Source organism: Ovis canadensis, chromosome 5, assembly GCF_042477335.2.
Source record: "Ovis canadensis isolate MfBH-ARS-UI-01 breed Bighorn chromosome 5, ARS-UI_OviCan_v2, whole genome shotgun sequence".
NCBI classification, from domain to species: domain Eukaryota; kingdom Metazoa; phylum Chordata; class Mammalia; order Artiodactyla; family Bovidae; genus Ovis; species Ovis canadensis.
Window position 1 is genome coordinate 37304319 of NC_091249.1, and position 13146 is coordinate 37317464.

The 13146-nt window shown below is 33.5% G+C and overlaps 1 protein-coding gene across 1 annotated transcript in view; it reads right to left on the minus strand.

Annotated features, from left to right (window-relative positions):
• ADAMTS19 (ADAM metallopeptidase with thrombospondin type 1 motif 19) overlaps positions 1 to 13146 on the minus strand; it is a 262774-nt gene that overhangs the window by 136887 nt on the left and 112741 nt on the right. The window contains exon 8 of the mRNA XM_069591632.1: positions 280 to 385. Within this exon, the coding sequence (XP_069447733.1) occupies positions 280 to 385 (106 nt within the window). The remainder of the gene's footprint in view (positions 1 to 279; positions 386 to 13146) is intronic.

A 13146-nucleotide genomic window follows, 5' to 3' on the forward strand; every position in this document is an offset into this window, starting at 1 on the left:
TGCAAGGTTTATATCATTTGAAAATGTGTATTGAAATGAATCATGTGCCATGTAATGACTGTTCTGATGAGGATTTCAATAATATAATAAGATTTTATTCAAAATATCAAGAACGGTTAAAATAATCAGAAAATACTCTTCAAATGTAAATGATCTTCTCTCCTTCATTTCCCTAATTTTAAAAATCTTAGGCTCAAAACAAAAAAATGGAAAGATATGCAGGCAATTCAATAACTCAAATTACAAAGTTATATTAGCATAGCCAGGATTTTTACTTACTTGTGGCCCATTTCATGAGCAATTGTAAATGCAAGGTTTAAGCCATTGTCTTCAGCAATAATACATTTTCTCTTTTCACTACACATTCCACTCAAGTAAGCTATACCTAGAAAACACAAACATTAATTATCAAACGTCAGAATTAAAGTGAAAATACTTATGTTTGGTATTAATAGAAGAAAAGAAAAATGATAGTTTTCCACCTCAAATATATCTATTAAACTGTGATATCCAGCTCCTATAAATAATTTCAGGAGAAATATATATATATATGTCACTCAATAAACTGTTAATAGTCTTTTAAATTTCATATTATAGATGAAATCATTTTATCAGTTATACAATTATCCAAGGAATACCATAAAAATACATTTTATAAATATCACTTTTCATCATCATGTAAGACAGTCACAACCTAGAAAATATAAATAAAAAGCATTTCTCAAATCTTGAAATCTCATTTCAAAGAAATACCCTAAAATAAATTACATTTAGAAGATTCTTGAACTCACATTTATATTCTGAGTTAGTAAAATTCTGAAATTTTAGTTTGTGAAATATCACTTTAACTAATGTAACTTAAAAACTATCCATGGTACTTGGAAAACCGAAAGTGTTTCCTTTGAAAATTTCTTAGCTAATAAAGACGATCTGATCCAGAGTATATGATACTGAAATATTATTTAAGACAAAAATTTCAGCAAAACATTTGACCTTTGGGTTTAAGTTATTAGTAAAGATGATAGTACATGAAATCACTTATCCTCATTAGTCAAAGAGTTTTATACTATTTTACTAATTAAGACATATACTTCAATAAATATTATTTAATACAAGGAACTATAATCATCCAAGAGTATATTTTATGTATTCTCAAGCAACAAGATATCTGTTATAAAAAAATATATTTTTTGAATTATTTGTATGTTTTCTAAATTTCATCTCCTTTTAAAATACATGTAACCTCATTTTGTGAAAAACATTAATGGACAGGTGAACTGATTTGCCAAAGATCACATGACTACCAAGGATGAATCCATCCACCAGCTAATTTTATTTTGCTTTTGATTACAATTTAGAGCATGCTAATGAAAGATAGTTAGCTGAATGCTGTAACTTTTTTCTCTCTTCTGAAACCTGAAGAATAATGGTAAGGAATAATTAAATTTAAATAAAACGACAAATCATCTTGACCATGTTTTGGGGAGAGAAGATTCATGAAAGAAAGGTGGACTGATTTCGTGGAGCCACAGCCCAAATGACAGGAAAGAAGGAGTTTATGAGCACAGTAGAACCCTAGAGAGGCTCAAGACTGAAACACACAGGATTGAGGAGAGGCATTGCTGGAGAGTTGAAAATGGAGATTAGTTCAAAGTATATTCTTAACTACTCTTTCAAACCTTCATGCTAATGTCAAGGCCTGGTATCCACTGGTTTATCAGAAAAATGAAGATATATTTGTTAGGCAAAATGTAGTATATACAGGTTATTTAAAAAACAGAACTAGAGAAAGAAATGGTCAAGAGATTAAGTATAAATATGTTATTTTCTCATTGTATTTAGAAATTAAAGTAGATCTTACAGACATTCCAAATCCACAAAGAGATGAATAGCTTCTCTATTAATAGATGGGTGAATGGACATATGAATGGATCAATAGATGATAAGTCCTACTTCATTTGGCTTATTAAGGCAATTGAAATTACTCTATGATCAAATCAAGATAAAGTAGAAGGAAAGATGAAGGCAATAATGAGCAGAAGGAAGAAGAGAAGGAAGAGGCGAGAAACATGTTCCTTAGTTCCAGTCAACAATAAATGAAATAAAAACTTTTTAAAATTTTAAACATAGTGTGAATATTAACAGTACTAAAGTGAAAGCCAGTCACTCAGTCGTGTCCGACTCTTTGCAAGCCCTTGCACTGTACCCTACCAGGCTTCTCTGCCCACGGGATTCTCTAGGCAAGAATACTAGGGTGGGTGGCCATTGCCTTCTCCAGCAGATCATCCTGATCCAGAGATCGAACCTGGGTCTCCTGCATTGCAGGCAGATTCTTTACTGTCTGAGCCACCAGGGAAGCCCTGAGTGTGATAAGGCATGGTCTTATTCAAACAACAAAAGATGGAAAATCAAGATTTAGGAGTAACTGAACTTGTGTCCTAACTGAAGGGAAGAGAGGTGGAAAGAAGGGAGGGAGAGATGCAGGATGAAAGTAAAGTATCCCCTCTTAAAAGGAGATCAAAATTCTCTTGAGCATTTTAAGACTTTTAAAAACACATAATTTGAGATTAAATGTTCTGCACAAATTCTAAATCAAGCTCAACTATAATTAGCATGCTGATGACCACTGTTTGGTACAAAATTTCCTTTAGGATGGCCATATATTTCTTCGTGTTTTTCACAACTAAAATAATTTCATCACCATATGTAGATTAAAATTCAGCCAATGTGTGTTATCATGTCATATATTCCTTTGCTATATGGACCAGTACATATCAAATTTAATCACTTTAATAAGTATTATATTTCTTCACCCATACCCATTCAAATATATTGTTCCCAAATAAAAATGGTATTGTCACTTGTTTTTAAATTCCTGTATTTTCTCCATTATTCTTTTTCTTAAATACTTTCCCATATTTTTCTGTAATATGACTACATTGGTCAGGATTTTCAATGTACTGTTGAAATATCTGTGGTATTGAGCTCTTTTGTTTTCCCTGCTGACTTTCAGAGGAATGTTTACAGTTTCACAATGGAAGATGACTCCTACAGAATTTTTATAGATATAGCTTATTAAGTAAAGGAGCTTAATTTCTAACATTTTTTGTATGTCTAAGTGAAAAAAAGAGGCAATGTCATCTGAGGCATGGGCCAAAGGTGAATGGGAGTTGGAAATATTTTTTGGAAAAGAAACAGAAACTTGGAATAGTGACTGAGAGAAACAGGAAAGACAGCTGAAGAAGTCAGGAAATACTTAACGTAAATGGATCAGAAAGTATATGGTTCTGCAGTGGATGGAGAACAAGAGGGGTGGTACTAACATGCCCAGTTGAATGGTATACAACCTAATGGCTGACACAGAGAAGGTTAATGTTTGGATGAAATCTGGGCTGAGGTTTTGTTGATCAAGTATAAAGGAAGAATCCCAGGGTGTAAGAGATTACAGTAAAACTTGAGTCAGAGAAAAGATAGAACTTGCAACGGCTCTATGCTTGATACCTAAAGAGGAAGGGTTGGAGCCTGATCATTAAAAATGAATACAGTGGTCAGGAGAATGGAGTCATCAATGAAGTAGAAGAGACACTTTCCAAAGAAGTATTGGAGACTGTGATACGAGAGGGATTTAGGGATTTTTATAGATTTCAGAGCTGAAATTCCAAGACAAGACTTAGGTATTGCCATGAGGGTAGAAAAGGGCAGAGGTAGAGGTTGAGGTCAAAGAATCATTAAGTAGTGCTCAGGGAACATGAAATTGCACCTGATCACAATTCACTCAGGAAGGTGGGAAACATAGCCAATATCCACAGGAAATGTGGGCAAGGATCAAGGAGATAGATGAGTCACAGTGACAGTGAAGGATATGATGGCAAAGATCAGAGTTTCAGCTTCAAATGGAGAGCTTCTGACTTAGAAGCAGCAGTGGGAAGCAGGGGGAACGCAACAGTGTAAAACTTGGGTATCTTCCCAGCACCAGCCCTGTGGTACAAGGATGAGAAAGAATAAACAGTGACCTCTCTGGGGACACTAAATTCTTCACTGCTGCTGCTGCTGCTAAGTCGCCTCAGTGGTGTCCAACTCTGTGCGACCCCAGAGACGGCAGCCCACCAGGCTCCCCTGCCCCTGGGATTCTGCAGGCAAGAACGCTGGAGTGGGTTGCCATTTCCTTCTCCAACGCATGAAAGTGAAAAGTCAAAGTGAAGTTGTTCAGTCATGTCAGACTCCTAGCAACCTCATGGACTGCAGCCTACCAGGCTCCTCCATCCATGGGATTTTCCAGGCAAGAGTACTGGAGTGGGGGTGCCATTGCCTTCTCCTTAGGTATGGGAAATCAGTAACTACTGTATGGTCATATTAGAATATATGGTGATAAAAGTGATCTTTACATTATACAAGACATTTTATACTATAAAATACTTTATGAAATAAAATTCAAATATTGATAGAGGAATGATTACAACTAAGTGTCAAAAATCCAAATCACCACATTTTCATAGAACATAAAGACCACATAAATATGCTAATTGTTAATAGCAATTATATTATGTGAAGTGATTATAGGTAATTTTTCTTCCTTTTTTCCCATTTTCCAAGTTCATGTGTTTACAATAGACTTATAGTGAGAAAATTAAAGACAGAAAATGATACTTATGTCTATGAAATCTGAGCAGTAATTAATACAACGTCTTCTACATCAGAATGTAATTTAACAACCAAAAAAGATCCTCTCCTATTCTTCTTTTACTTAAGTGTAAAGTCAAAATCTTCGACTAAGTTTCTAATAAATTTGAATTTCATTGTTCTTACATTTGGCACACCAAAGAGATTTTCTTTGACTTGAAAGTTATGGAGAATAATTGTAACCATGACTAATTTAAATGACTTGCATTATTCTGTTTAAAAGCCCTTGCTTTTCAGGTCCTTTCAAGAACCCACATGTTTCCTATTATAATAAGGGGTAGAGGTTAGGAGGGGAAAGGATTTAACACAGCTGTTATTTAAAGATAGATATAACACAGGCCCTTTTTAAAGCACTTTTTCAATATAAAAAAGTTATGAAAAGACACAGGAAACCAAAACAATTTCTAATTTCTCAACTAAAAATTAATCAAATCATGCACCAGGAGTCAAGAGAATTGCACATCTGGAAACAAAACACTGGACATGATATGATACACCTCTTCAAGATAGTCAGAAACCTTTAAAACTCTACAGGATGCATGTTATAACAACAGGCTAATTAGAAAATCAGAGTGTTTTCAATTAATTCAACTGAAGACTTGTGACTCTACAATATTGTGGCGGTTTTTGCCATACATTGACATGAATCAGCCACAGGCGTACATGTGTCCCCCCATCCTAACACCCCTCCCACCTCCCTCCTCATCCCATCCCTCTGGGTTTTGAGTGCCCTGAGTTTTTATGTGATCAAATGGGTGTATCCTACCAAAAGTAAGTCTTCCAGCTGCAGAACTGTTGCTTTTAATCAGTAGGTAAACCACCTCAGTTCAGAATCCTAGCTTTCCTGGCACAAGCCTAGGAAGTTATTTATCTTATGATTGCACCCTATGACGTAAGTTATTTATCTGTGTGTCCTACTATTTCTTGAATCCTAATGTAATGCAGTATGTGACAAGGACCAAAGGTACATACTGAGCTCTGCCTTTAGGAGTATAAGCTACACAAACACCCATTTAAAAATGTAATCCCTGAGACATAAAGACATACATAGGATATTATGGGATAATTTTTTTTAAGACACTGAATAGGGGAAAATCAAAGCAGGAAACAGTTTTAGAGAGGGAAACAGGTTGGTGGTATCACTGAGTGGGAAGAGGTGAGTCAGGGAAAGAAGTGAAAGTTGGGTATGGAATTTCTGAACAAAGGATTGATTATGGAAAAGGGTAAGCCATTTCCTATGGGAACTGATGTTACTGATAGAGGAGAAGCTTCGGTTCTTTAAATATGCAAGCCATGTAGTACATCTCTGCATCACACGGTATCTGGCACATTCTCAGTAAGGGGTACTTTAAAGGAAAAGCATAGAAAGACTAATGTAAAATGTGATTTGATTGAGGTCTTTGAATAAAAAAAATATAATTTAGAAGAAACAAATGCATTTCATCCACAAACTAGGAAAAAAATTATAATAACTTAATAATGGTGCCCAGAAAATGTAAAATCCACTTACACGATAACATTCAAATTGGGCTTTGGACATATTTTGGACAAAAACTTGCCTTACTACTTTGCAAATTATCTGCCTCTCTTCCATTAAAAGACAAGATGATCTAGGAATATAAAATTATAATAAATGATCCTAGATGATCTAGGAATATAAAATTATAAGTATATAAGTTAAGAGCTTAATATCACTATCGTTATGAAGGTATTTAAGAATAGGCTTCCAGATCCTCTTAAATGTTTAAGTAATCTATAACATTCTTAACAGTATAGTTTCTACAAATACTATGAAAAAAGTGACTCCTAAGAATAATCAAAAACAGTATTAGTTTAATAAAAAAGTATAACAGGCTCTGTGGTCAAATAAGGCAAAATATTTTTAGACATTAAAATGTTGTTCGTATGTTCCTGTACCATGGGAGAATGAGACTCTTTTGTGAAAAACCCATAGAAATGTCAAATAATATGCAATATACAAATTTTTTAATGTATACCTAAGGTTGATGTAAAAATAATTCCAAGTATAGGAACAAAGCTTAAAAAATTCAAGGCTTGAGTGATAAGATCATGAGTTAATGCTGTCAGAACCTGGGTATCATATAAGACACAAGTCTTATTAAATAATGGGTGTGGTTCCAAAATATCTGCATGACAGGTATTTAGTGAGTAAAGAACGAAGATGCATATACGAATAAGAAAGCCTGGAATTGATGCTGTTAATGACTTTGAAACATACTTGAATATAACTTTAAAAATCCGTATGTAGGGAAGCAACCGGGAACTCTGGCTCAAAATAAATTCTGGGTATGTTAGAAAAGACTCCATAAACAAATCAAAACCCAAGCCATCATCATGCGTAAGTCTAAAGCCAAAAGAATACTAAGCCATGAATGTAATGTACAAATTGATCATACAATTTGGGGATCATGCAAGGATTACAGAATTCCTTGTCAGTTAAGTAAAAACAAATGAAATATCACCATGATATCATCTCAGCAAACAGAAAATTCCCACAGGAAAGTCAACATAAGATCACAAATAAAAATCACCAGCCAAGTGAAGAAAGGGTACACTGTGAGAGAGAAGTCACTTCCATATGAAAATTAAAGAATAAACGGTGATGAAATAAAGACATTTTTAACATAAAGATATGGAGCCTGAAATCCACATTCACTGGGCTGCCACAAACCAAATGTATCTTTTTGTAAATTAGAAATAGAAACCCCTTCTAATGGTACGTTATATCAAAATATTGGTATAGATAATGCTGTGATAGATACAGGAATGCATCTATCTATCTTTCTGAGTTAGTGCTTTCATCTTTCAGATGAATATGCAGAAATGGAATAGCTAGATCAACTGGTAATGCTATTCTTATATCTTCTGAGGAATATCCATACTGTTTTCCATTAAGAATCACGATATGGAAATAACCTAAGTGCTCATCAATAGATGAATGGATAAAGAAGATGTGTTACATATATACAATACTACTCAATTATTTTTTTTTAAAAAAGCAATCTTGTTATTTGTGACAATTTGCTTGGACCTTGAAGTAATTAGGCTAAGTGAAATACGTATAATAGATGAAGAAAGATAAATACCATATGACTTTACTCACATGTGTATATAAGCAAACAAAAACAAAATAAATGAACAAAACCAGATAAAAACCAAAAGATACAGACAACAGAGTGGGTTACCAAAGTGGAAGGGACAATGGGGAGGGCAAAATAGGGGTTCAAATGCATGGTGACAGATGAAACTAAACTTCTGGTTATGAGCATAATATAGTGTACACAGAGGTTGAAATACTATATAATGTATGCATGAAACATAATGTTATAAACCAATGATACTTTAATATATTAAAAAATTAATCAGCAAAAATTATCAGTATAAAGAAATGTTAAAGAATTTTCTTCAAAAAGGGAAAAAATCTCAGAATGAAACATGAAAATGCAAAGAAAATAAAGAATAAACATATAAACTGTAAATAAATATCAAGTGTACAAAACACTGATTTTAATGTTCTCCAATTTAAAAACACAGAGAACTAAATATAGTGGGGGGAATGAATGGAGTTTAAGTGTTCAAAAGTCTAGCAATATCAGGAGACTAATAAAAGGAGACACGCATACCACATAGAGTAATTTCAAAAGAATAGGAAAATAATACATAACCCACAGTGGTAAAGAAAATGGAATACAAATATTGGATTTACTTATATAAAAAGGCAAAAAAGGGTAAAGAAACAAGAAATAAAGTGAAAAATAAAACATAACATTTCATACCAAAAATTTAATTAAATAAAAAAGACTAAATATAGTCAACTCAAACTAAGATGATAGATCTGCATAATAAAAATAAACCCTAGCTGTACTCTGCTTCCTAGAGATACACTTTAAAAATAAGGACATAGATAAGTTAAAAGTATAAGAAAAGAAAATGGTATAATATGTAAAAATTAACCAAAACAGAGCAGGAGAGATCATATAAATACTACAATTGTGTGAATTATAGCAAAGTGAATTTAAGCCACAAGCATATGAAAGATAGAGGATTGTTTTTATAATAAAAGAATTTCTACAACAAAGATATTACAACTTATAGCTCAAAATACATAAAGTAAAATGAATAGAATTAAGAAGAGAAATAAACAAATCTACAATTAAACTGGGAAAGTTTAATGTGTCTCTTTACAGCTGATGGAACAACCATAAAAAATTCATTAAGGACATAACAAATCCAAACAATAAATCAGCATGTCTGTCTTAACTGACCTAATAACACTGCACACAACAAAAGTCACATTCTTTTTATGTGTACATGGTATATTTATAAAACTGACCACTTACTGAGTATTGGAAAACACTCAATACATTTCAAATGTGGAAATTAAGTATGTTCACGGGTCATGATGTAAATAATCTAAAGAACTAAAAAGATAACCAGAAAAAACCCAAACAGTCTAGACATGAGATGATACACTTCTAAACAGTCCACAAGTCAAATAATTTATAATGGAACTTAGAAAGTACTTTAAACATAGTTATAATAAAAATAAACCACATCAAAAATACATGAACTGAAATGACAATGCTTAGGGAAATTCATAGTGTATATTAGAAAAAAAACCTAGAGACTGAAAAATCAAAGGTTAAAATTCCTCCCTGGAGATGGAAAAAGAAGAGAGCATCAAAGCTTAAGAAAGCAGAAGGAAGGAAATAATAAAGAGGAAGATCATGGAAAAATAAAACAAGTGTGAAAGAAAATTGGCAAAAATGGAAACTTTCCTAGTAAACTGATTAAGAATAAAAGAGTGAGAAACACAAATATACTAGCATCAAAAATGAATAAGGAAATGTCTCTACAAATCCTAAAGACAATAAGGTGATATATAAAATAGTATGCTAATAAATTTTACAATTTACCAAAGTCGTCACAAGAAGAAACACAAAATCAAAAAATTCCTAAAATAACCTTTTTTTCACTGTAGTCCAACTATATTGGCTTTTTGGGGGTAAGGGTAGGAGTCATTTCTCAAATGACACAAGCATGCTTTTCCCTCAAGGCTTCTTCACTGGCTTTTCACCTGTCTGGAACATTCTCTACATAGGTCTCTTTCTAGATCCTCTACCAAATGTTTAAAATATTGTAGCCAAGCAGGATCCTATGGAGCCTTCCTGGGGGAGACCCTTTCCGCCTTGTCCTCTACCTGCGTCTTGCAGTAAACCTGTAATCTCCCAGGCCTCCCCTGAGTTACAAAAGCCTAGCTCAAGAGACTTAACTATCACTTCTGAGCCTACTTTGATTCTCACTGTCAAGGGGTGGGTGGTTTAATGCAAGGTCTTCCCAGGTGGCGCTAGTGGTAAAGAATCTGCTTGCCAATGAAGGTGATGCAGGAGATGAGAGTTCAGTCCTTGAGTTGGGAAGATATCCTGGAGAAAAATGGCAATCCACTCCAGGACTATTGCCTGGAAAATCCCAGGGACAGAGGAGCCTGGCGGGCTACAATCCATGGGGTCGCAAATAGTTGGACATGACTGAGCACACAGGCGCACACACACACATGCACAAACACACACAGAGATGACATACTAGAAGTTGAGCAGTGTCTCCAGTAGAAGCTGGAAGGGTGGGGAGTGGGATGGGTGGGAAGGTGAGGAGCGGGTGAAGAGACCTGAATAGGAAGGTTATAGAACCCTGAGTTGAATATTCTTGAGTTGAATCCACCAGCTACATTCCTGAGAGCCAAGTGCAGTGGTGTGTTGTGTTGCCATGTAAACTAAGACTTTCTTCACCGTGAAGCAACAAAGACCTAAAGATCTCCAAGGGCAGAGAAAGAATGGTGATTTCTGATCTACAGCATATCACCCAGGCTACTTGGAAAGAATCAAACGAGAATTTGGGGGATTATCTGGCAAAATGAATATGAGCTAAAAGCAAACAAAAGCAAAAACAAGGTAGTAATTTAAACTAGAAAAAATATTAATTGACAAATGTATATTTTCATCCACTTGGAATCAAGTAGGAACTTGTGAAAGATTCAATCTTAATATATCGTAGAAAGCTAGATGTAACATTTTCTTTACTTAATTTAGTATAACTTTGACCTTGTTCTGTGTATTGAGAGAAAATTAACTACAAATGGGAATATGCATGTTAAAAAAGTTTGTGTGTGTCATATTTTTAATGGACTTCTGAAGGAAAAACAGGACAGTAAGTAATCCTTCATTTTATTTTGTTACCTTAAGGTGCAATGGAGATATCTAAGGCAGTGCACCAGTTCACCAGACAGTGTATATATACCACTTTGAAATCTTTGGCAAGCTTTTATATGAAGTATTAATATGGTGCAGAAAGAAGAAGGTGAAAGATGGTTTAAGTAAATGTTTAGAAAAAGTGAAAGAAAGGGAGTCCAGAGGGAGAGTGGTATGTAGGGTGAGCAGAGGTGGCCAGTTTCTAAATACTTCTGTCCTTCTGAGGGATGGAGAGAACTTCACAGTACACATCCAAAATAGATTTTGTTGGTGCTTTTGTTGTTTTAACCCTAACGTGACTTATCCACTGAACAACAACAACCCTTCCTTAAGGATTATTAAGCCCCATCATAAACCTGACCTGCCTCCTCTCCACATGGGGGTAATGAAAAGGATTACTTTTGTATGGAAGGCAGAACAATTAAGAAAATTTATGCCTGCAGGCTAGTTTTGTGCTCCTGCTCTTGTATTCTAGATTTCTTCTTCTTCACATCCATTTTGCATCTCTCTTCAGAAAATTTAAGAGGGAGTTATGGGACAGCTTTAGAAGTTAAATTCTTAAATCCTTAGAGAATTTTAATGAAGCCACACTCCTATGTACATTATTGTAGTTTTATATATCATTAATAATATATACCATCTGAAATTCTTAATTTAGATTTCAGTGAAACTCTGAAAATATAAATCTAGAGGGCACATTCAAAAGCCACATGTGGTAGATTACACATCTAACTCTTGTAAATCAGTAATGAGAACTTTACTGTGCAGTCAACCACAAACATGGCTGAAAACTGGTATTCTCATTGCTATGTTAATTTTAAAAAAGATAAATCAGAGTTCTTAGGCTTTATACATAACAAATAAAATTAAGTTAGTGATTTCATCTGTCTTGGAAATTAAAAAACTGTCATGACTTTAAAAAATAGGTAAGATGAAACACAATTAAAGATTCTCGTGAAGTAAGTTTAAGGATACAGCTGGAAAAATTTAGAAGTGTTCTGATTGCATATAAGTCAGGAATTTTGGCTAACGCATTTTTATAATGTTATAACGTAATCATATCCTGAAGGCATTAAACAGGGACAATTAAAACTAAAAATATCATGCTACTAAAAAGCTGTAAAAAATTGCTTTTTTAGTATACTAGTAAAATCATTGACAGCATGCATTCATAACTACAAACCAAATCAAATTTCAAAACACTATGACACAACATTCTTTTTTCACCTTGCCAAATTTTAGTCATTTTGTTACTTTTCAAAACTTGCTTTCTACTATATGGCCAGTATTTTTATCCAAGTAAAGAAATAATTCTATAAACTGTAGAAATTTAAATAATATAATTTTAATTATAACACAATTACAAATATCTGAGGCTCTTAAATATTGTTTAATATACTGCTTTGATATAATCTGTCAAATAAAACATGTGTACTTAAGGGCAAGTGATTCCAACTCTAGATACATAAGATTGCAGTTTTTAGTTCCATACACTGAGGCAATTGATAATAAATGAGATGGTAAAAACTTCTCAAAGATGATTTGATGTTTTCTAAAGTCTTGATTGGAATTTAATAATAAATTTTTCATGACCTGTTTTCCACATTAAATATAAAAAAGGCAAAATGCAAAAAATGAAATCTTAAAAATTGAGGCTCTATGTCAAATATTCTAGGGTTTGAATCCAAACCTCAAATTTTAGCTCTGTGATATAGGAAAGTTCTGTTTCCTAAACCCCAGTTTCCCCAACAGTAAAATTAGGAAGGAAAGCAATCATTTTTCTTAGGAATGCTAATTAATTTAGATAAAATATTTCAAACATGCGATGGCCTATCTGAAACATGCTAACCATTAACCATTAAACTTAGCTTTCTTACATGTAAAATGAGGTAACATCTCTTGTGATAGAAAACTCTTAAAAGGTTAAAGGAGGTGACATATTAAAAAAACTATAGCACAGAACAGATGCTTAGCAAGTATTATGGTTCACTGAAAATGTTGTGTAAGTATACAGTGAGCATAAGCTGTACTTTCAGATGCTTATAGTGAGAAGAACTCTTAAAGACTACAAGGAGGACCTCAGGGAGTTTTCTAAGTTAAAATGGTTTTTGTTTCCCAAAGCTATGCTCATCCTATTTTAATATTCATACAGTGTTTAACAGCACCATTAAAATATTTCCTAATACAAATAATATTCTAA